Source organism: Meleagris gallopavo, chromosome 1 (assembly GCF_905368555.1).
Source record: "Meleagris gallopavo chromosome 1, MGAL_WU_HG_1.1, whole genome shotgun sequence".
In the NCBI taxonomy this organism is placed as follows: Eukaryota; Metazoa; Chordata; class Aves; order Galliformes; family Phasianidae; genus Meleagris; species Meleagris gallopavo.
The window spans coordinates 155770346-155795046 of record NC_139404.1 but is presented as its reverse complement, the minus strand read 5'-3'; the positions used below and the strand labels follow the sequence as shown (position 1 = coordinate 155795046).

Here is a 24701-nt window from a genome sequence, read left to right as displayed (position 1 = left end):
CTTTATATACACTGAAAAGATGTAGATGCACAGCAAACATGCAAAATATGAACACAGCCTAAGCAGCTAGCAGCCTGGTCATAGCTTACTGAGACAAAGCAGACTCAGTAAGTTCCCACTCTGTAATTTAGCAATGGCTTTAGCATCTGCCATGTTTTCTAACAGTCAAGGCAATACACACTGACTGTAAATGTGTCATGCTTTTATGAGTTGGTCATCAGTATTCCACTTCATAACATCATGTAGTGCACTGAGAGTTGAAGAGTTAATGCTCCAGTTCAGGGTGGCTGTCCCAGAAGGGAAGAAGAACATCTCCCAGAGGTCTGTTCGCTGTTCCGTTACTGTTTTCCACTCAGAAGGAAAGATAAAAACTAATCACAGATCATGAGAAGTCCCTTTTTCAATCTTCCAGTTAGTCTCTGTTTCGAGTGCCGTATTGCCTCAGCTTACTTAGAGTAAGGCCTTTGGTTTTTGGATACTCTCTCTGATTTTATTTGATTTATTATCTTCAACTCCAATTATATCGTCTTACATTGTGTTATCTTGCATTCTGATATCTTACTTAGTAAATTGGTTTGTTTCTCCTCAGATTGTTGCTGCGGTTTTGTTTTTAGGCCTATCTCCCTACCCTTTCCCTTTTTCCCCTTTCCCCTTTCCCAGGGTATGGGTCCATGGGTCCCCCTGCCCTGTTTGTCATGGAACCGAGCTGAACCAGCCCATAAACAATTGACAAAATGAATCTTCCTTTTTGCTGTGAATTTTCATATTTCATTGTCCTTTTCTAAGAGTCACAGATTTACTAACCTAGGAACATGAAAAGAAGCAGACTTTTGCAGAGATTCCTTTTTAACAGCCTGAATGTAAAATGCCAAGTTAAATCTTTCTTGAAAAACTGAGAAGACTATGATGCATATTGAATTGAAATAGATATTCACTGCACTGTATGGGATCCTCACATAGGAAATAAGAATTTGTGTGTAGAAAAGTACAAAAGAACAGAGCAGGGCACTGAATTAGTAACAAGCCCTAATGATTCTGCTACAGAATAAAATGCCACAGATAGTTTACTATATGATGCATGAAAGGCAAAGAAGCAGAACTGGAGGAGACTATAATCAGCCATGCAATCACATTTTGTAGGTTGTTATATGAATGAAATACATTACAAATTCTCTTGTGCAAAACATTGAACTGCTATTAAGGACTTAGTGGAATTATTAACCTGTGCCTCTCTGAGGTCATTACACAATAAATATATCCCATATGTGTGACTACAAAACAATTTTTATAACCTTTCATATGCACATACTGATTTGGTTTGGATTTTGCTATTTTCTTGAAAATGAAGGTTCAGTAAGCTAACCTTTCTCATATTCAATTTGCAGTAATGCATAAGAGTAAAAAGGAACATACTAAATAAAAACAACTGCTACTTGCAGCATGCGCAATTTTAGTTTAAATAACACAAGACTTATTCTAGTTTTTTTTCATTATAGGACATGAAAACAAAATATTACTCTGCATATAAACCAATATCTGAATTGGCCTGCTCCATTTCTTATATAAAATTAAAAAGCATAGAGCTGGAAAAATACTGCTATGAAAAAAATCCAATTTGTGAGAATACATTACCAAATGAATGCAATTATTGTAAAACCAGTGGAACTCAATATAACTAAATGAATATACATTATAACAAATATTTTTAAACATTACACTTGATTTCATCAAAGCCTTCCCACAAAACACCAATTTATCTGAAAATATGAGACATAAATTTATAAGCGTGTGAAAGGACAAAATAGTAAATAGTATATGCAGTCAATAAAATTTTAGTATGCTTTATTTCTGTGAATGCTGAAGTAGAATTTCTATCGTGCTTAAGCCATTTTAAATTCTATCTGTATAATCAAGCAACACAGTAAATCTGTTGTTGTCAATTTACTATAAATTATCTCATGAAGAACACAACCTTATATTTTTATGTTATGTCTTTCAATTAAAAAAACGCAAAAAGGGAATACATTTAAATATCGTTATTAACATAAACAGGAGAATGGAAAACAAACAACTCCAATGTTAAAACTATTTTATTGGCTTAAGATGATCTATATTTATCATAGAATCACAGAATCATAAAATGGCCTGGGTTGAGAAGGACCTCAACCCTGCCAAGAGCAGGGTTGCCAACCACTAGACCAGGCTGCCCAGACCAGGCTGCATCCAGCCTGGCCTTGAATGCCTCCAGGGATGGGGCAGCCACAACCTCTCTGGACAACTTGTTCCAATGCGTCACCACCCTCTGTGTGAAAAACATCCTCCTAATATCTAATCCAAATCTTCCATCTCAGTTTAAAATCATTCTCTCTTGTCCTATCACTATCCACCCATGTAAACAGTCATTCCCCCTCCTGTTTATACTCGTCCTTCAAATACTGGAAGGACACAATGAGGTCTCCCCAGAGCCTTCTCTTCTCCAAGCTAAATAAGCCCAGTTCCTTCAACCTTTCCTCACAAGAGAGGTGCTCCAACCCTCTGATCATCTCAATGGCCCTCCTCTTGACCCATTCCAAGAGCTCTGTGTCTTTCTTGTGCTGGGGGCTCCAGGCCTGAATGCAGTATTCCAGATGGGCCTCACAAGAGATGAGTAGAGGGGGACAATCACCTTCCTCTGCCTGCTGGCCACCCCTTTTTTAATGCCTCTAAGGATATAGTTGGCCTTTCAGGCTGCAAGTGCACCTGGCTGGCTCGTCTCCAGCTTCTTTTCCACTAGGACCCCCAAATCCTACTCGTGCTTCTTCATTTACTTTCAATTGCCCATAGAAGTACTAATTTCCTTCATTTAAGATGTAAAAAAAAAAAAAAAAATAGAAGTCACAATCTGAGACAGAGTTCCCATGTTTCCTTTATAACTGAGGAAGCAAAACAGGACATAATTCATGCTGTCCTAGCGTAAGTGTCTAGAATAAGTAAGACGCATGATAATTTTAATTTATTTCTTCAGTTGATCATAAGGTGAGCTTATGAGGACAACTTGATTGTAAATGTCTATCCAAAAGTATCTGAAGTTATATGTGATGAATCCCTCTCCTACCTCTAAATTTTACAGTTCACATCGTATTATTTTTTCCAGGTAGCTAAAAGCAAATACTTTCAATTGATAAGCAAAAGTAATAAATAGTGTAGGTACACTGCAAACAACATCTTATACTATCAAACAAAGAGAACTTTTTATAAACCCCATGTCTCTAATTTCATTTTAGAAAATTAGATACTCAGAGTTTTGCATAAGATAATTGTATTACTGGGATGCAACTTGGCCCAGCTTTAGTGCAGTGGCTCCTTAATAAAAAGTGTCAGCACAATACTGTGTTACCATAAAATGAGTTTTATTAAGGATCACTTAAAAAAAAAAAAAAAAAAAAAAAAAAAAGTTGTGAGAAACTTAGAATCTAAACATACTTAGAATTGCAAGTTTAATACAGTTTAATGTCAGATTCAAATTTCTGTTTACTTCCTGTATGATTGTAGTTGCCTTCAGTCAAAGCAGGTTTCCTGGGTCAGTGTCTGGCTGAAGCAAGTTGAAAGAGCATGCAACAAACCTCATTGTTGGGTATTTTGGACTGATAAACTCGGTTAACTAGAACTGGCATATACAAGAAAGATGAGTCAACTGACAATTTTTTTCATGTAATAGTTTATGCTGAATATACGCACTGAAATGTCATGTCTATTTTTTATGTATTTGATATGAATATTAAACCAAAGGAGTAAGTATATGTGTAAGAATATATATACAGAAAAATGATGTTTGACATGAGTGTAAGAGCCACAAGATTTTAGGGTGTGCACAATGTGTCTGTATTTACTTTAAAAAGTACCTCAAGTACAATAGGACAAAAGTTATTTACTACTGTGTGTCACAGTTATTCATCCTTCTAAGAAATGCATTTGAACTGTAAAAGAATACCCTACTCACTTGCCATTTAATGCTGCTACTCCAACAGTGCTTCTGGCAATTGACATACTTGCCACAAATGTCCACTGCTGACTTTGAGGGTCCCATCTCTCAACTGTATTCAAATAGCTCCAACCATCATGGCCTCCCACTGCATAAATAGGCCCTTCAAGCACTGTAACTCCTAAAATGAAGGAGAGAGTGAGAAAATGTAAAAATATTATTTCTCTGGAAATAATAATAATAATAATAATAATAATAATAATAATAATAAATGTTTTCCATAATAACAATGCCTAAACTTGCAAACTCAAGGTGAAAATGGAAACTGATTTGAAATTTGATAAATTAAAAGTTAACATATAGGAATAAAATTAATGCCAATGAGCATGGCTTTATGAAGTTCTTGTCAAACAGACTCAAGGTCTTGTCAAACAAACCTAGTTTCATTCTTTGAGAAAGTTGTTTGCTTCACAGAATTATCTGTCAATGATGTAAGCATCTTAAGATTTCTGTAAGCTTTTTAGCCTGTGGCATGTAACATTCTGATCATTAATTAGCATTTAGAATATAAGCAAATCACATAATATATAGACTGGTTATATGGTAGATCTCAAAGAGATATCTTGTTGAATAGAATTTCCTTCTAGTGTTCCACAGCAGAGGGAAAGATGTCTGACACCTTCAGAATTTCTGTCAATTATGTGGATGAAAATAGAATTTTTTTTCACTAGCAGAAGTTTGGTTGACTGGCATAGAATCAAAAAAAACAAACAAACAAAAAAAAACCCTACATTTTCAAAGACTGGAGGAAGTGACTTAAAGTGAGGAACTTAAACTATTTAAACTGCATCATCAGTTTTCTTTATGAAAATTTTCCTTTAGAAAAGAAGTGACAAGTGACAGTGACAGAGAATGAGTGCCTTCAGAGGAAAATAATATTGGATATGTAAGGATTCTTTATCTAGCAAAGAAGGGGTAGAGTTGGTCCCAAATAACTATTATTTTGGAAATCTCAGCCTAAATCCAAACAACCCATTAGCCAGTGTGACTTCATGTGACCCACTGATCTAGCCTATCCCTCTACAAAGCCTTCTAATGCTCAAACAGATAAACAGTCCTGACTAACTTGTTTCATCTGCAAACTAACATTCGAGCCTCTCAATCAAATCACTGATAAAAATGTTAAACAAAATTGGCCGGAAGACTGAAACCTGCAGGATGCCACTGGTGACTGGCTTCCAACTGGATTGAGCTGCATTCACTATGACTATTTGAGTCTGGCCATTCAGCCTGTTCTTCACCAAGTGGAGCCACAAAAAAACAGTTTTTCCAGGAGAATGGTGTCAAACACTACTAAAATCCAGGTAAACAACATCCACAGCCTTTCTATCATTTACTAAGTGGCTTAACTTGTCATAGAAGGAAATCAGGTTAGCCAGGCCGGATCCGCCCACGCTGTCTGCCTCTGATCATTGAGTTTTGCCTGACAGTTATACATACTCCCAAATGCTAGACAGTGAAATTTATGTCATCCAAAACATATTTGCTACAATTTATTATAATGATGCCACTCCAGACATTGTATATAAAACAGTGTTCACTGACTTCTACATGATGAGAACTTTGCTGAGTTTGTAAAATGCATGTGAAGACCTGTGAGAGGCATAATTCCACTAGATTCTTTCCCAGTGTCTGTTACTTTGCATTTTTCACTTGCTCTTGTGTAATCAATTCAATTGTTTTTTTTTATTTCATCAAAGTATTCTTTTAATTCACTCAATCTTACTGAATAACTTGTGTATATTTTTCTATCATTATGTTCAATTTCATTTCCCTGTAAGCTAATTATATACTGACAGAGGGTGGTGTTGTAATTAGAAAACTGACAAAATAAAAATGCTATTTTAATGTGAGATCCATGTCCAGCTTCTCTGAAAAAAAAGTGTGAATACAGTTAATGCCACATGGCTGAGAAATCTGAAAGTTTATTTTCCTTGGGAAACCTTATATGATGCAATAAGAGATTGTCTATTTGGTTTTGCCAGTTTTCATTGCTTCCATAGTAGGAGAAATTACTTGCGAAACTATAGGCAAATCATTCTTTTCACACAAATAAAGATAAGAAAGCTTCTGTACAATATCTTCTCTGCTTTTGTTTTGTAGCATTCATGAACTTGCTATGAGTTTTCGCATTTTAAGTCTCTTCTTTACAGAACAGCAAAAGCAGTGGTATCCTTACATTTGCTCCTTAGCAACTTGTTCAAGCTTATTATATTTTAAAATATTAGACAGATAGGTTCTGCAAGGTCAGATTTCATTCTGTTTTGGAACAGTTATGTCTGTACTATCTGTGAGGACAAATAATCACTTTGGAATACATTCATGTTCAAAGTACAGATCACTAATAAGCAAATAAAAAATCACAAAAGTGCTGCATTCCATGAAAGTCTCATTACGTCTATCTTCAATGGCTTGTGTACTTTTAAATTTTGCTTTTATATCTGAAGATATTTGGAAGTGAAATTGCAAAGTGGAACAGCTATAGAAGCCTGGAGTTGCAGCTGGTAGTAACTTACTCTAGGGGTACATCCATGAGAATTGATGGATGAAGATGTGTGTGTAAAGAATGTAAACCATACAGAGAGACTCATAAAGAATTAGACATAAAACATCAAAAATCTAGAAAACCTGGAAATTCCATGAGATACAAGGTTTCTCAGCATTTTTTTTTTTTTTTTCTAAGAAGTAATCATAATGTAAGTATTTGCATTAAAAAAAAAAATATATATGATTTAGAGTCTTATTACTACAAGTGTAGGATCTGGAAACAGCAATCGGTCAAATTCAGGATAAGAACAATATTCCAATTTTTAACCAAAGAAGATAAGGGAATATTGGAATTGTGAAATCAGTAATGTGCTAGTTTCTCTATTGCTTGAAATTTCTGTACTTTAGAAAGATATTGAAAATCATTGTGAAGTCACATCCTCAAGGTAGAAATGAGTGCATGAAATTGAAAGAGCAGTGCTCTTGCAAAAAATTCCACCTACATGATCACAGAAGTAGCTACAGGTCATAAAATGTATGATTCAGTATAAACTTGCTAACTTTGGGCATTAAGTATCACAGTCCAATTGTGGTACAGACTGTGTCACCTTATGGGGAATAATGAACAACTCTGAAGTCTGATCCAGACAAACTTGTTGAACTGCTAATTGCAGGAGGCCAATGGATGAACAAAATGTAAGATGTAACACATAATTTAATATATAATGACAAAGAGAGTGAGATACTTTGCAGAACAAGCATCTTTACGGGGGAGGAAAAAAAAAAAAGAAGCCCCACAAAAAACCTAGACCTTTGTGTAAATCTAATTGCATAATATTCTTATTTTTTCTACCATTCAAACATTCACTCTCCTTTCCATTCCACTGGGCTTATAAACTAATAATTCTTATCTTCTATCCATTCTCCATCTACTGCTTAACACAGATTAAAAAGCAGAAGCAATTTGGTGTAGGGGGCACAAATGTCACCAACTCATTACTATTCATGTATATCAGACAACTTCTGGCGATTTTGCCTGTCAAATAACACCAGATTAGTTGAATATTCTTTTTTGGTCATCTTTCCAAAGAATTAAGGCAGAGGTTGTATACTGGAACAAATCAAGTAGTTTCTTCTGCACAAAACAAAACAAACAAAAAAAGTAATGATGATAAAGTCTAACTTGTTTTATCTTATACACTAGATAATTAAATGTGAAATTTCATTTTTGCAGCCATAATTTTAAGTAAGTTTGAAATACCATTATAATTCTTAGGATATTGCATATAGGACATCCTTAGTTAAAACGTGGAATTTAGGATGTGATGAACTGGAGAATTAGATCTGACCTACCTTCCTCAATGAATATTTAGTGACATATTGTAGAAAATACCTTTCCTTATATATATTCAGAGGTTGGTATCAAAGCCTATTTTGAAAGAGTTATGAAAATACCCTAGCACTCTAGGGCCCAATAATATTACACTGGCATGTTTATATAATGCAGATTTATAGAAGTAAAATCTGCCTGCAACTTATTTACATCTAGTATTATAGATGAGATACCAGATTCTCAACTCTGATACAGTATTATCCAGAGAACTTGACTCAGAAATCATTAGAAGTGTTGCCATTATGATTTGTAGCTCCTCAGTGAATTGGGTCATGATGCATGGATGCAAAGTACAATGACAAATAATTTTATAATTCAGAAAAAAAATATCTCTGTATGCTCCTCATCACTGGGAGAAAAAGTCCAAAGCAAAATCTAATATACATGCAAATCTAATATACATGGAAATCATTATTGTGAAGAAAATACTTTAAATGCTCAGGTATTCTGTCAAGAAAGCTGGAATTACATATTCCCCTTGATATTTCAACATTAAGGAAACAATAATTTAATGACATAAAGGTACATGTTTCTATTTTATAATGCATAAAAGAAAGATTCTCAAACTAACCTTTAGCTAGCTGCTTCCTGAATAGCAAATGTCAGAGCATTGTAGTAAGCAAGTCTGTTGCTAAAATATTCCTCTCTATTTAATGCTTAGGAAGTTATCACTTCTTATGAGAACTCAAGTTCTTTTATTTTAATTTTATATGTTTTACTATATTATATATTCTATCCGTGATTTTGCACAATGTCAGCATATCAGCACACACTGAGGAAGATTATACATATTGATCATAGTACTGCTTTGTGAGATGCAAATGTACCTGAAGAGATTTACCAGTGCAGAAAAGTGAGATGTTCCAACAAGATACTGACTCAAAGATCTTTTTGGGGGATATATGGCATGAGTCTTTGCTTGAGTTATTTCATTTTAATTCCAGTCATAGTGTTTAAAATGAATCCCAGTGAATAATCTTTTTTGAAACTGTTCCTTCTTGTTACATAAATAACAAAGCAGTGGACATTTTCTTTACACTTATGAAGCATATCTTTTATAGATGAATGTGTTCTACCAACTGAAAGCATTAAGTTTTAATGACTGCCAATTTGTAAAGGTCTAAAAGTCCTTTAGGCTCCTTTCATGAAAGAGATATACTGTAGATATGACATGCACCAGACTTACAGCTCTACTGATTTAAGCTTGATTTGAACAGACACTGTGGCCACTTTTTCAGAATATCTAAAAATCCAGCAATTGTGTTGTATAAATCTGCAAATATTGAATGTCATTGCCTAAACCAGTAGGACTTGATCAACAGCGTACACACATGATTGTATGAGGGCTGCAGTATTTTTAGCTTGATTACTGGGCTTGAATGATTAAAAATAAATACGTCTGTGAAATGAGCAATTGATGATTACCAGAATACTCTACAAGTAAGATCTAGAAAAGTTTCCTTTATCCAGTTCTTGCTTTTGTCAGTATAGCAAATATTCTGAAAAACAAAACAAAACAAACAAAAAAAACCAACTTATACTTTTCATGATTTTTAAAAATTGTTAATAGTTGGTGTGCTTACAGTACTTTTTAAACAGTTAATCATTTAGCATACCAACAGGGTACGATAGCATCATTTTTTCTCTTTAATGTTAAAATAATTCTCTGCATTTTACCAACATTGTTTTCTTCTTGACTTTCATCTCTCACCTGCTGCCCATTAGGACACTGAAGGTTCATATCTGTCTCTGTGTCCATAATGAAATCTCAAATTTTCATCCACCTGTCTGCTGATCTCTGTGTTTTGTTTTCACCTCATAATGGTTAATTCTATATACACAGAGCATACTGAAAAATTGGAATTATTTTGCTGCAAAACTTTTTTAATAACATACTATTTTTTTCCTTTTTTGTGTGTGTGTCTTTTAATGAAATATGTGAATTTGCAACTTGTAATTGTTAAGGCTCTATCAAGCTTTTATTTATATTCCTGTTCTACTTCAAATCTTTTTTCTTTGCCTTGAATGCCACTTGATAAACTGCATCTTTAATCTGTATAATTTCTGCTATAATCAACACCTGTTTCAATGTGAATCAGATATTGCTTTGCTGTTATTGATCCATCAAGTATCTGAAACTTTTTTCTGATGTTTCCACTGAAAGCACATTTTAAAAATCTGTTGACATTTTATACAATTACTGTCTATTTTCAGAACGCTGAGATTTGGGATAAATAAATAAATAAATAAATGTTATGATATTAACTTATGGAAAACATTCTACCTATAAGTTAACATTTCTTAATAACTCCTATTTGCTGTGTTCTTGTCTTTTTGTGAAGTGAGTGAATGAATTATGATTGCTAGCAACAATGTTACCTTACAATCAATCAAAAAGTAATGAACAAATAGCAACAGATTTAATCTAATCCAACAAGGAGTTCATGGACATGTTGGAAATTACGAAAAGATCTTTCAATTAGTGAACAGCAATCACATATAAATGGCAAACATAAGAGACGACAGACCATTACTGAAATAAACAAATTGTTGAGCCAAGTCAAGATGCTCTCTGGTAATTACACAGTAAGTACTTTCCAATATAACAGTGCTTTTTACTTATAACTATATCAAAAGAAATATAAAATAAGAAAGCACGCCAATAAATTTGCAATCAATTTCCAGTAGAGACAGAGCTGATATGGGCCTTACTTAACAAATGGATTAATGAATAAATAAATTCATGCATATATACAGAAATGAAGTTTAGGGAACAGATTTTTAATTTACAGTCTCCTCAGTGATCTTTGTTGTATCTTGAAAAGCAGGTGCTTCTCCCAAGTCATAAATTGTTCTATTCTAATTGTGCTGAGTTCTTGTCATGAATGGAAATGGAAATATACCACTTCAAATCCCTATTCAGACGTTCATCTGCCTCCAGGAGGATAAATCCTGCTCTACATTTTCAATTCTCTAATACTGCAGATAGAGCTTGCAAATATGCCTAAAAATATTTGATATACAATAACTGCTTTTTGAAAATTCAAAAATTATTTGGAAAACATTTTATGAATTTTAAGTCTTTGAAGCCAACAAAAATAATATATTTTATGAAACATCATTTTATGACTGAAAAAATATGGGCTTAGATTAGTCAATACATTCATATTTTAATATGTATTTTCCTCCTGAATTTTATCATGATCTAAGAATTAAATCAAAGTCTAGATCATCAGTCAGTAAGGTCTCAAGCTTACTAGCAATAAACATCATATATTTCTCCTGATTTTAATACTCTTAAGTAGTATATCTACTAATAAGTTTTAATTAAAAAAAAAATACTGTAAATAATCACCACTGCACTGGTCTGCCATGTGAAAGGTTGTATATAAATCTCACAATGATTTGTGTGATCTGAATAAAAGATGAAAACCTGATGCTACTGTTTTTGGATTATCATTTTGTTTTCATTCATATTTTATGTAAATTTATATCCATTAAAACTTAATTGCACTCCATAATTTAGGAAATGAGGCTTTATTCTGACTTGTACTTAAAACGTAGGGGAGAAAATATAGATGATGAAAGCATTGACTTCAAGGTTTTATATTATTTAGAGAATGGTCTTCTTTACAAATTAAAATTACTAAGAAAAATGAAGTATTTGATAAACATTTGGACCTCCTTAGTATTGTAAGTTTCAGGAATGTGATGTGTTAAGTACAAAGCTGCATTTGGAATTCAGATGTCAGTTAAAATCCATCACATCTGAACACAGTTGGGAAAAGGGACCTGGGTGTTCTGGTGGACAGCAGGATGATCATTAGCCCAGCACTGTGCGCTTGTGCCAAGAAGGCCACTGGCAAGCTGGAGTGTATTAGAAGGGACGTGGTTAGTAGGTCGAGAGAGGTTCTCCTCCCCTTCTACTCTGCCCTGGTGAGAACACATCTGGAGTACTGTGTCCAGTTCTGGGCCCCTCAGTTCAAGCAGGACAAGGAGCTGCTTGGGAGGGTCCAGCACAGAGTCACAAAAATGAGAGTGGAGCATCTCCGTTACAAGGAAAGGCTGAGGGAGCTGGGACTTTTTAGCTTGGAGGAGACTGAGGGGTGACCTCATTAATATTTATAAATATGTAAAGTGTGAGTATTGTGAGAAGGGGCCAGGCTCTTCTCAGTGACATTCAATGATAGGACAAGGGGCAATGCATGCAAGCTGGAACATAGAAGGTTCCACATAAATATGAAAAAAAAAAAAAAAAACACTTCATGTTGAGTGTGACAGAACATTGGAACAGGCTGCCCAGAGAGGTTGTGGGGTCCCCTTCTCTGGAGACATTCAAAATCTGCCTGGATACATTCCTGGGTGACATGATCTAGCTGCTCCTCCTCCTGCAGGGGGATCGAATCAGACAATATTTCAAGGTCCCTTCTAATCCCTGACATTCTGTGATTCTGTGATTGTATACACTGAACCTGCTGACAACACATGGAAAGAACCCACAGCTTTTCTAGAAGCACACAAATGAATGGCTTTTTCTACAAAGTGCTTCAATTTATTTTGTAGTGAAGTTGACTTGTCATAACTTACAAGGTGAAAAGTGCTACTTGTTCTGCCTTATAGACCAAAGCACTGATATGAACTGGAATGTCCAAAGGGAAAACATAGAAAATGACTAAAATGTTTAGACAAACTAAACATACATATGTATGCACACACATACATCATGATATATACAGTATATACCTACACTTATATGTGATGCATATGTACACACATATAATTTTTCATATATATTTCAATTTGTTGTTATAAATGTATAGAATTATTTGTTATGCATTTATATTACTAAAATTAATATTATTTGTAGATGAAAATGAAGGTAATAATGACTTTCATTTTGGTCAAAACAGAGTCTGAACTTTACCTGATTTTACCTGTTTTCTTTACTATATATATTAACAGCTTTTCAACAGATGCTTCAGCTTCTCCATAGTCTTTTCCTTGACTAACAGTTTTCACTACTACTATTTACAAAGTACAGAGTTATCTCTATTTTCTTCCCAGCACATCCTTTTTTTTCTTCCCTTTGACTACTGTGTTGGATATTAGAGCAGTAAGAGTGGAAATGGAAAATTACACTGCGTCTAAGAAGTAGAAGGGTCATCCTTTTTCATTGTTTTATATACTTCATGCCAAATCATAACGCCATTTTATAGTTTTATCATCAGCAAATATATTCTGAGCTTTTTATCCAGTAATTCTCTAACTTCCCATATCTTCTTTCATCCTCTGCCTTCTGAACCTACTCTCTTAAGATTCATATTCGCACACACTAGTTTCATGACAATCAGATAAACAAGTATTCACTCTGTAACCTTAAGAATACTCTCTAGGTACTTAAGAATACATTTACATATATTTAGCTGGATCAAAACAATGGGTTGAAGCCATAACCTACTACATATACCAAGACTCTGAAATCTTTATGTGCTCCAGGGTCATCTCGATAGAGTGAATTACACCTTAAGCTATAGGTTATAAAAAGAAATCCAAAGCCTTATCACCAGCAATAAAGAGAAGGAATTTTTATAGCAACTTCACTCAGATGATTCCTGCTTCCAAGAATGAAAGAAGAATAATATGATCCCATAACCTTCCTCCAATCTAAGCTGAACACAAGTTCATTAGCTACTACTGTGTGCCATTATCCCTCTTTCCATTCAGGCCAACTTGAAAACACACATTTAGTTATGGACTGTGAAATCTGCATGTTCACAAAGCCAAACAATGAAGTTGGAGTGTACACCTAACAGTCTAAATCCTGCCCCCAACGGAAGCTTAGACACTTTTTACATAGTTAATGGAAAGCACAAGCCAGTTCAGGACACTTCCCTGAAAAGACAGGTAGCCTAATTTTATATTGTTTGCTTTGGAACAATAAGCTCAGTGTCATTTATTTGTTCAGCTTCTTCATTTCTTCTTCTTTTTTTTTCTTCTTTTAACCAAATTTTCTTTTTTGTTTGTTTGTTTTTGATTTTGTATGTAACGTTTACATTCAGCCTACCACTAATTCCTTATTTCTTCCTTCCCTCTTCTTCCTCTGTGCAGCTTTTTCCTTCTTTTCCTTTTTATTTTCTGAATTAATAATTCAAAATATATTTTTATATTCCCATTCCCCTTTTTGTTCTTTCAGTTACTTTCTACTGTAGCTATAAAAGTTTTAATTTGGTCTTTCTCTTTCTTATGCCAATTTTCATTCATTGTTTTCTGGCTTCACATTACTCTTTTTTATTCCTTAATGTTTTATGCCCTACTTGATATTAGATGTTAGTATCAAAGATACTAGAATTAGCTATTAGTTAGTTGTAGTACATTTCCTGGTACTGTCAAGAAAAAAAAAAAATAAAAAAATCAGTGAAATTATTAACAATTAACAATAAAATCATGGCAAAAAAATGTGCCAAAGTTGGAACAAACTTTGTGTATGTAGTGCATTAACTTTAACTCAATATTTGTAGCTCATCACATAAGTCTATTGTGTTCACTAGACCTAAAGTTCTATTAAATTTAAGCCTCATACTATTACATATCCTAGGAAAACTATTTTACCTTGTAGTACTATTGAGAAGTTAAAATCAGGTCAGTATATCAAAAGTCTGTGCACGAATATGTATAGACAAATTTTATTCTAAGATGTGACTCATTTTCATTGCAGGGAAAATATTTAAAATATATACAATACTTTGCAGTTTAGAAATGAATTTTTTTCTGCATTGAAAATAAATAAAGATAACTAGTTTAGATGTAGACATATTAAGTAAACCTAAATTAAATTTGAAGACAATAACTGAGTTTTAATTTACATTTTGGATTTTGAAAATCAAGAAAACAAATGGAAATGAGAGTTCAGATATCACATTCAGCTTCTATATAATCACTACAGGCAACTTGGGAATAACAGGAAGGAAAGACAGGAGAACAGGAATACAACATATATTGATTAATGCTGATAGTGGTATGAATGATCCTTGAAAAGCTAGGGAATATATGTTTGCAATGGAAACATATCCTCTACCCATCACAGTTAAACTACTGCTACAAATACTTCGTAAAGTTCATTACTGACATAATGTGTATATTCATGAGCATATTTCCTATCATGTTGTAAAAGAGAAAAAATATAATACTTTGAACTGTTCCATCCCGAAGCGCTGCGACTGACCGCGAGGTACACAGGGTTTCGGTCAGTTCCCTCACCCAGGGATCCACGACCAGAGCAGCCGGGCAGCTCTCGGCCGGGCAATTCTCGTGAGAGCGACTGACATGAAGTGGGCGTTGCCAGGGCAACGGCTCTGCGTCCACCCCCTCGCCTAGAAAAAGCCTCAGGGACAGAGAGGAGGAGTCGGGGTGTGAGAATCACCTGGGCTGTTTTAACGAGGAGAAACTGTAAGCCACCCATACACGGGACTACACAGCAAGGACGGTTGTTATCACTGTCAAGTGAATGGTAAGTGCACGGGCTCCTGTTAACGACCCGGCAACGGGGCGAGGGCAGAGCCAGCACTACCGGCAGCAGGGTGGGGCTGATCAGTCACACCCCGTTGAGGTTATCTAGTAGTGTTAGTGGGCCTGCTGGTTTGCAATGGCTGCACCCTGGCAGAAGGCTACTGCCACAAAAATTGTAGAGACCCAGACAGAAGTCCCATGCTCACGCAGAAAGAAGACTGCAGCCAAAAAGAACAAGGAAACCCAGACTGAGGTCCTGTGCATGCTTGAAAGGATAGCTGATGCTAAGACAAGTGTGGAGACTCAGACTGAAGCCCCAACACAAGATGCTAGTGCACAGGTCACTGGCTGTCATGAGTGCCAGAGCCTGGCCTTTGCAGTCCTGGGCGATGGAGGCAGCACTTGTATAAGATGTGACCAGCTAAATGACTTACTCAGCCTTGTGGTTGACCTGAGGGAGGAGGTGGAAAGGCTGAGGACCATAAAAGAGTGTGAGAGGGAGACTGATTGGTGGTGCCAGTCCCTATCAGCCCTGAGATCTTGGTAGCCAGCTGAGGCTCCACATGGAGCATGTCACCCCCTGCTGCCTTGCAAACAAGTGGAAGAGGGGAACTGGCAGGCAGAGAGTGCTACAGTGAGCCCGCTGTCTCCTCCCCCTAGCAACAATTTGAGAAAGGAGGAGGAGTAGAAACAGATAAAGTAAAAGTTGGTGTACCCCTTCCCAACCATCCTTGGCTCCCCAGGTGCATCTGCGCAATAGGTTTGAGGCCCTGGAACTCAAAAGAGAGGTGAGTGAGGGCATGGAGAGAGGTCCACTCCTGAGTTTGCCTCGGGAGAACAGTCAACTCCACACCTTAAGACTGCCTCTACCCAGCAGGACAGAAGGGTGGTTGTCATAGGCAACTCCCTGCTGAAAGGAACAGAAGGCCCTATATGTCGGCCTGACCTTACCCATAGGGAGGTGTGCTGCCTCCCTGGGGCACAGGTAATGGACATTTCTAGGAAACTTACTGGACTGATTTGCCGTTCTGATTATTACCCCTTATTGATAGTTCAGGCTGGCAGTGATGAAATTGCTGAGAAAAGCCTCAGGGGAAGGGGGAAGGAGACAAAAAGAGGACCGCTAAGGTTGAGAGGGTCGTTCAAGGGCTTGTACCAAACTTGATGGGTGAAGACAGTGGAGTACAAAGGGATGGACTGGGGCAGGGGGATGCTAGGGGTGCTGCTGTTCTAGGGGATCCTAGGTCCTCTATAAAGGCAGTGAGACGGAGAGCCCAGCTGAAGTGCCTTTATACCAATGCACACAGCCTGGGAAATAAACAGGACCAGTAGGAAACCATGATGTGCTTGGAAAGTTATGACCTTGTTGCTGTCAGGGAAACATGGTGGGATGACTCCCATAACTAGAATACTACCATTGAAGGATATTGGCTCTTTAGAAGAGAAAGGCGAGGTAGGAAGGGTGGGGGAATTGCTCTCTGTGTCTAAGTGGATAGACTGTGAGGAGCTCCCTCTGAGAAACAGGAAGAGGTTGAGAGCCTGTGGGTTAGAATTAGGGATGGGATTAACAAAGGCCAGCTGGTGATAGGCGTATACTACAGGCCACCTGATCAAGGAGAGACAGATGCTGAGGCTTTCTTGCTTCAGATGTGGGAGGCTTTGTGCTCACAGGCTCTCATCCTGGTGGGGGACTTCAACCATCCAGATATCTGTTGGAAAGACCACACAGCGAGCTGCAAGAGATCCAGGAGGCTCCTGGAATCCATTGATGACAACTTTCTGGTTCTATTAGACAGACCGACCAGAGGTGAAGTGTTGCTGGACCTGCTGCTCACCAATGCAGAGGAGATCATTAAAGGCGTTAACGTTGGAGGCAGCCAGGGCTGCAGTGACCATGCCCTGGTCGAGTTCGTGATCTCGAGGGCTGTGGGCCTGGCAAAGAGTGGCATCAGGACCCTGAACTTTGGAAGACTGAACTTTAAGCAGTTCAATGGACTGCTGGCCAAGATCCCGTGGGATGCTGTCTTTAAAACCAAGATGTTGAGTAGATCTGGCTACTCTTTAAGGATGTCTTTCTGAGAGCACAAGAGCTCTCCGTCCCTCTGAGTAAGAAAGCGGGCAGAGGAGGTAGGAAACCAGCATGGCTCAGAAAGTACCTGCTGGGAATGCTTAGGGCAAAGAAAATGCGTACAAGCTCTGGAAACAAGGGCGTGTCTCCTGGGAAGAATACAGAAATGCCATCTGGACTTGCAGACGTGGGATCAGGAAAGCCAAGGCGCAGGCAGAATTGAACTTGACGAGGGATGTGAAAAACAATAAGAAGACATTGTACAGGTATATTGGCCAGAAGAGACAGGCCAAAGCGAGTGTGCCTCCTTTGGTAAATGTAAAAGAGAACTGGCTTCAACAGACGAAGAGAAGGCAGAGGTACTGAATGAGTTCTTTGCCTCGGTCTTCACTGGTGGCCAGTATCCTAGTATTTCTCACATCCCTGAGCCCTGCATCCCTAAACCTCTAGATGGGGAGAGGGGTGGTAAATCCCCCCACCACTGTAAGGGCAGAACAAGTACGTAACCACCTCATGAGACTGAATGCATTAAAGTCTATGGGGCCAGATGGCACGCATCCCAGGGTTCTGAAGGAACTGGCTGAGGTGGTTGCCAAGTCGCTCTCCATCATATTTGAAAAGTCGTGGCTGTCAGGTGAGGACTAGATGACTGGAGGAAGGGTCACATCCCTCCCATTTACAAGAGAGGGAGCAAGGAGGATCCGGGGAACTACTGGCCAGTGAGTCTCATCTCTGTGCCTGGGAAAATCATGGAATAGATCCTCCATGTGGAATGAGCGTGTGATCTGAGCCAGTATGGCTTCACCAGGGGAAGGTCATGCTTAAACCAATCTGATGGCCTTCTATGATGGAGTGACAGCATTGGTGGATGAGGGAAAGGCGACCGATGTCATTTACCTGGACTTGAGCAAGGCCTTTGACATGGTCCCCCTCTGCATCCTTATCTCCAAATTGGAGAGATGTGGATTTCATGGGTGGACCACTTGATGGATAAGAAATTGGTTGAAAGGATGCAGACAGAGGGTGGTCATCAGAGGATCTATGTCCAGGTGGAGGCCGGTAATGAGCGGCGTCCCCCAGGGGTCTGTCTTGGGACCGTGCTGTTTAAGATCTTTATCAATGACATTGATAATGGAATTGAGTGCACCCTCAGCATGTTTGTTGACGACACCAAGCTGAGTGGTGTGGTTGACAAGGTGGAAGGAAGGGATGCCATTCAGAGGGACCTCAACAGGCTTGAAAGGTGGGCCTGGATGAATCTAATGAGGTTCAACACAGCAAAGTGCAAAGTTTTGCACTTGGGCCGGAGGAATCCCAGGCATCCATACAGACTGGAAGGAGCGGTCCTTGAGAGCAGCCCTGCAGAGAAGGACTTGGGGGTCCCGATGGTTGAAAAACTGAACATGAGCTAGTAGTGTGCCCTTGCAGCTCGGAAAGCAAATGGTATCTTGGGCTCCATCAGAAGAGCAGTGGCCAGCAGGGACAGGGAGGTGACTGTCCCCCTCTACTCTGCTGTTGTGAGGCCCCATCTGGAGTACTGTGTCCAGGTCGGGAGCCCCCAGTACAAGAAAGCCAGGGAGCTGTTGGAGAGGGTCAGAGGAGAGCCACAAAGATGATCAGGGGACTGGAGCACCTCCCCTGCGAAGACAGGCTGAGGGAGCTGGGTTTGTTCAGCCTGGAGAAAAGAAGGCTGCGGGGTGACCTCACTGCAGCCTTTCAGTATCTAAAGTGAGCCTACAAACAGAAGAGGAATCAACTCTTTGAAAGGGTAGTTAACTGCAGTACTAGAGGAAATGGTTTTAAGTTGAAGGAGGGAAGACTTAGGTTTGATGTCAGCGGGAAGTTCTTTACAGAGAGAGTGGTGAGGTGCTGGAACAGGCTGCCCAAGCGGTTGTGAGATCCCCTGTCCCTAGAGCTCTTCAAGGCCTGATTGGATGGGGCCCTGGGCAGCCTGGTCTTGTACTAAATGTGGAGGTTGGTGGCCCTGCATATGGCAGGGGTGTTGGAGATTCATGATCCTTCCAACCCTGGGCATTCTGTGATTCTGTGAAACTAAATAATCTTCTGATTATTTGATAAATAAAGATATCTCTTATTTCAAATGCTTTGAAAACAAACCTGAATGTTCTCACCAATCTTTTAAAGTTTCAGTTTCTTTCCCTGTCTTGTCTTTTCTTAAATATTCATACATCATTAAATCATAGAAAAGTGTCTTAATCTTCTTTCTATTCTTAGTGATCTAACAAGCACAATGTAAATCTTTATTAATACTGATGAATGTGATACGATAGCTGTAGAAACCTAAATTTTGCATTATCATTCACTTATCTGAAAAAATGTTTTAGATTTTTAAAACTTTTTTTTTTTTTTCCTTACCTAAACCATGCCTATGTGTTGACATTGGTGGTAATACAGTCCAAGCCTTTGTCTTTGGATTGTAACATTCAACAGTGTTCAATGTCTTTAAACCATCACGGCCTCCAATGACAAACAACTTGTCATCAATGACAGCAACACCAAATTGAAGCCTCCTCCCATTCATCACTCCAGCCTGGATCCATATATTTGTTCTGAGATCGTACTTTTCAATAGTTGTAGCACCTGATGAGACATAATAATAGGATAATGTATACAAAATTGACTACCTTCTTTGTCTATTACAATTTTTGTTATGAAATTGAAAAAACAAACAACTGAATCATCCCTCCAGTATCAAAATATTGTAAGCCTGAATAACAGTATGCTTTACCCTTATGATCTTCTACATTTCAGCAGTATAACTATCTGAAATTACTGATTTTATTACATGGTAAATTTTAGCAAAATATTTAAAAAACATTTTCTTCTGAACTTAGTAATTTGATTTACAGGTCCACAGATGAGTTCAAAAGATATACATAAAGTAACTTATCAGTTAATCACAGAAGTAACTTTTAGCATTAAATATTAGCTACAAAATTAAGTTTATTAACAAAAACAGAGAGATTAAAGAGCTTGTATAGATCTCAGAAAGTGAATAAATAATACATCCTATTATCTGAATACAGTTATGGGAATCACAGAATCATAGACTGGCTTGGGATGGAGGGAAACTCAAATATCACTCTGTTCCAACCCCCTGCCATGGGCTGAGTTGCCTCTACCGGATTAGGCTGCCCACGGCCCCATGCAACCTGGCCTTGAACACCGTCAGGGACAGGGCACCTAGAGCTTCTCTGGGCAGCCTGTTGTACTCTCTCACCAGTCCCTGAGTAATTACTTTCCTCCTAATCTAATTCTCCCTTATTTTAGGAAAATACATAGCTAATGGTGGTGACTGTTGAAAAATGGTGTTTTGTAGCTGAGAATTTGATCTATCTAATAGTGTTGTTATATTCTTTGCATCTATTGTAGTTTCCATGGAAGGAAATAGGATGCATTATTTCTGGAGCAACTTATGTGCAATTCAACCAGATATATTAAATCCCTCTCTAGTTTTATGATACCGTAAGTTACATAAACAAACTTTTACATTTGATTAACAAAGACAGGTTTATTTATCTATTTGCTTCTAATTTAAAATTGATTTGTGCAAATGTATTAATCTTTGGTTTTGAAGGAGTAAAAATACACAATTTTGTACAGTGCTGCAGGGCATATTATAGTGAGACATTAATACAGTTATTTTATAATGCTTTAAGTTTTTATATGCTGAATGTATTAATGTTAAATCTGGAACTGTAGCAAATGTATGCTATAATGCAGTCTACCTTAATGTACAGATTGCTATTTAAAATATTTGTAATTCTGATTTCACAAAGTATTACTAATACAACAAATGCAATCTTTGATTTATGCTCAGATATATATATTATCATATTGGTTAAGTCTGAGTTTGGCACAATGAATTATTAAATTCCATATTTGACTCCTAATCCAGAAGAGTTCCTAGATATGTGAACTCAGTTTATGCAGGACAACATTTTGCCTATTTCGGGAGGGGGGGGGGTGGGAATCTATCAAAACCTATTTCAACTATTCATGAAAAATATACATAGCCATGAACTAAAACCTTAGCAATTTCTGATATATTCTTTCACTTCAAGCAGATCTAAACAACAACAACAACAAAAAAAAAAAAAAAAAAAAAAAAGTACTCTTTAAAACTTGAAAACAGAGGAAAGCCTTCCCTTTATATCAGTCAATTTTTTTGTTTTGCAACTACTTTCTTAAACTTAATAGAGCACAGGAACACAAAATGAATAGTTTCAGTAAGTACTAAGCAATTCCCTGTTGAAGTAATGAGATTACACTTGGTGTAAAAACAGACAGTTGTGTCAGATTAGATATCTGTCATTGAAAGAATGTGTTGTCCTACTGATGTTCTAATTGTTTGGTTGCTATGACTCTGAAGATGTAATATTTAGCTTGAAAAAATCCTCCAACAGGAAGCTGGTGAAACCACTGAAAGATACAATCAGTGGAGATTTCAGGATGTCTTTAACTGGTGATTACTGACAAGATGCAAATTTTGAATATACTGAACTACAACATAAGGGATTTGACTACATGAATTTACTCTTTGCTTACAGCCCTATAGCCACTCATTAACTTTACCCTTGATAGAAGCAGTAAGAATTACACTGTTCACATGTTGAACCTAGTTCTTTTTTTTTTTTTTTTTTTTTTTTTTTTATAATGTTTACGCTGTTCTTCATTCCAACACAAACTGAGTAGTACTGGAACTACTCAGTCAAAAAACAGAACAAACTTCTACTTTTACCTAGGAAGAAAAGTGGCTATTATTTCTGACAAAGTCATAAATTCAAGGACATGTTATTATTTGATCATGAAAATAAATTGATTTTCTGCACCTAGGAAAAAAGAAGGGACAAAATCTTGATTAAGTCCTTTAGATCTAATGTATTTCAAAAGTGCTTTGCTACTTAAATGCTACATCCTCTGGGTATATAAAATCAGTAACACGTTGGAATAGTGGTATTTCATTCATCACGTATTCTATGGTTTCCTTATACTTAAAAGGAAAGCTTTGTTACATTGCTAAATGTTAACATCACAAAAATGCTAAGCACTACATAGCACTACTTGACAAAAAACAAAGGCAGAAGCTCAAGAGAACTTACAGATCTTGTCTGCTAAGTGAATGACAGCGGAATGGTCAGGACAACAGGCATTAGCTGACTGTGAAAATCTTACTTTAAAGACTTTTCATCAGATTTCCAGTGTTGGGGATCATAGTGGACACCAAATTGAACATGACTCAGCATGAGCTCTTGATGCTAAAAAGGCCAATGGTATTCTTGCCTTCACTAAGTTGCCAGCAAGTCAGAATAGGTCATCTGTACATACCACTGATGAGGATGCCCCTGGAATACTGCATCCAGTTCTGGGCTCCCCAGTAAAGGAGAAACATGGAGCTGCTGGAAAGTCTAACAAAGGATCACAAAGATGAGGACAGTAATGCAGCACGTATCCTGTGATGAAAGGATGAGACCTATGGGACTGTTCAGCCTGGAGAAGAGAAGGCTGAGGGAGAACCTCATCAATGTCTGTAAATATCTGAAAGGAGTATACAAAAAGGACAGAGCAAGATTTTTTTCAGTGGTGTCCACTGCCAGAAATAGACATATTGGGCACAAAATGGAACACGGGAGGTTCCAGCTGAACATCACAAAATATTTCTTTACTGTGCAGTTCACTGAGCACTGGCATACATTCCCCAGAGAGCTTGTGGACTCCTTGAAGATTTTAAAAAAATGCCTGGACAAAAGATGCTGGTAATGGGCAACCTCCTTTATGCTGGCCCTTCTTCAGCAGGAGAATTGGGCCTGATCAGCTCCAGAGGTTGCTCCCAGACTTCAGCATTCTGTGATACTGTGCGTTGGTAGAAGATCTGGAGCTCCATTTTATATTTCCTTCTGCATGTCAGTCTCAGTTGAACTTAACACTGCATAGTCCCTCAGAAAGTAGAAAATAAAATATACAATTTCTGGACAAATGCTTGGAGGTTTATGCTGAGATCAGTGGTGAATAATCTTTCTCTTTACAGTGCACATCCTCTGATGGATGTACAAAAAGTTCATCATGAAGCATATTCACATTTTGATTCCTGGCACTGGCCTGCCCTACTGCAGATGACACTTTAGCATACAAAAGGCTCCAGGAGCTAATTGCCGGATTGAAATCCAAAGTAAGTTATGCATTAGGCTGCTTCAGTGTGAAAAGCTGTGAAGTTTTTTGTATTACACTGTGACAGTCACCAGAGATTTTCCAGAGACATGTGCTTCAGAAAACTTATGAAAATCCTAATGCAAAGGACTTTGCCTCACTAACGTGGAAGATTTAGAATAAGCTAGTTTTCTTCTTGTTCTCATACTAGATTAATATTGACTTTTGGGGAATTGCCAGGAATTTTGAGCATTCATTTTCTGCATAATCCTGAACTCTTTGTCCTGCAGATCTTTTTTTTGCTGATGCTGATTAGCTAGTCACATTCATATTGATAAATCTCTCTTCATGATCCAGTTCCTCACTTGGACAAGAATTAGATGAATGCCAGGATACTTCCTTCTCCTCAAACCTTTATTTCTAATGGAAAAAAAAAAAAATCTATGTTATAGACTGGACGACAAGAGTGTGTCTAGATAAGATTGTAATACAATACTGCGGCCATAGCATCCACCAGCTGCTCTAAAGATGTGCCTGTTGTGTAGTCCTGTCACACTGTCACAAAAGGTTTCAGAGAAATAAGAGTTACTTTGTAAACTGTAGTGTACATTCCACTGCAGTAGGACACCAGAATTTTGTCAGGGTAGAGCCTGAAAGCAAGAAAGTGGATACGAGGTGAAATGTGATGTCAAAAACTAGAGGTTTCAATTCATTTCCATCCTTAAATTAGTATTACTGACAAACATTGCTATGTAGGTTGCTGAAAACTTGAAAGCAAGAATGAATTCAAGTTAATATTCAATACATACTCACATACTTATGTCTATATCCAATGCATATATTTTACCTAGAAGCACATATGCATATTAAATATGTATGTCATTTTGCATAAATCAGGGAAAATTGTATAACCGAATATTTGTGTATATTTCAGAGATAAATATAATAAATAATATAGTAACAGAGAACTTAAGTTTCTAAAAGAGAACGTCATAAAGGCAATTCCTGATTCTGCTTGCACATTTATTTTTCCAAAACTGGTACTGGGTGTTGATGCA

The 24701-nt window shown here is 37.3% G+C and overlaps 1 protein-coding gene and 1 long non-coding RNA gene across 7 annotated transcripts in view; one reads left to right on the top strand and one right to left on the bottom strand.

The window, feature by feature from the left end:
• Positions 1 to 24701, bottom strand: part of KLHL1 (kelch like family member 1) — a 275645-nt gene that overhangs the window by 19022 nt on the left and 231922 nt on the right. For 4 of the 5 annotated variants that reach the window (XR_014880961.1, XM_085215758.1, XM_085215757.1 and 1 more), the window contains exons 7-8: positions 19852 to 20076; positions 3980 to 4142 (exon numbers count right to left, since the gene is read on the bottom strand). Coding sequence is in view for 4 of the 5 variants with exons in the window: in XM_085215758.1 (XP_085071884.1) it covers positions 3980 to 4142; positions 19852 to 20076 (388 nt within the window). In the remaining variant the exon portion in view is untranslated. The remainder of the gene's footprint in view (positions 1 to 3979; positions 4143 to 19851; positions 20077 to 24701) is intronic. The other variant, XM_085215759.1, reaches the window with a different exon arrangement.
• LOC146545737 (uncharacterized) overlaps positions 15220 to 24701 on the top strand; it is a 38094-nt gene continuing 28612 nt past the window's right edge. Inside the window, exons 1-3 of one of the 2 annotated variants that reach the window (XR_014880963.1) lie at positions 15220 to 15408; positions 20869 to 20961; positions 23525 to 23665. This is a non-coding gene — a long non-coding RNA (uncharacterized LOC146545737). The remainder of the gene's footprint in view (positions 15409 to 20868; positions 20962 to 23524; positions 23666 to 24701) is intronic. The other variant, XR_014880962.1, reaches the window with a different exon arrangement.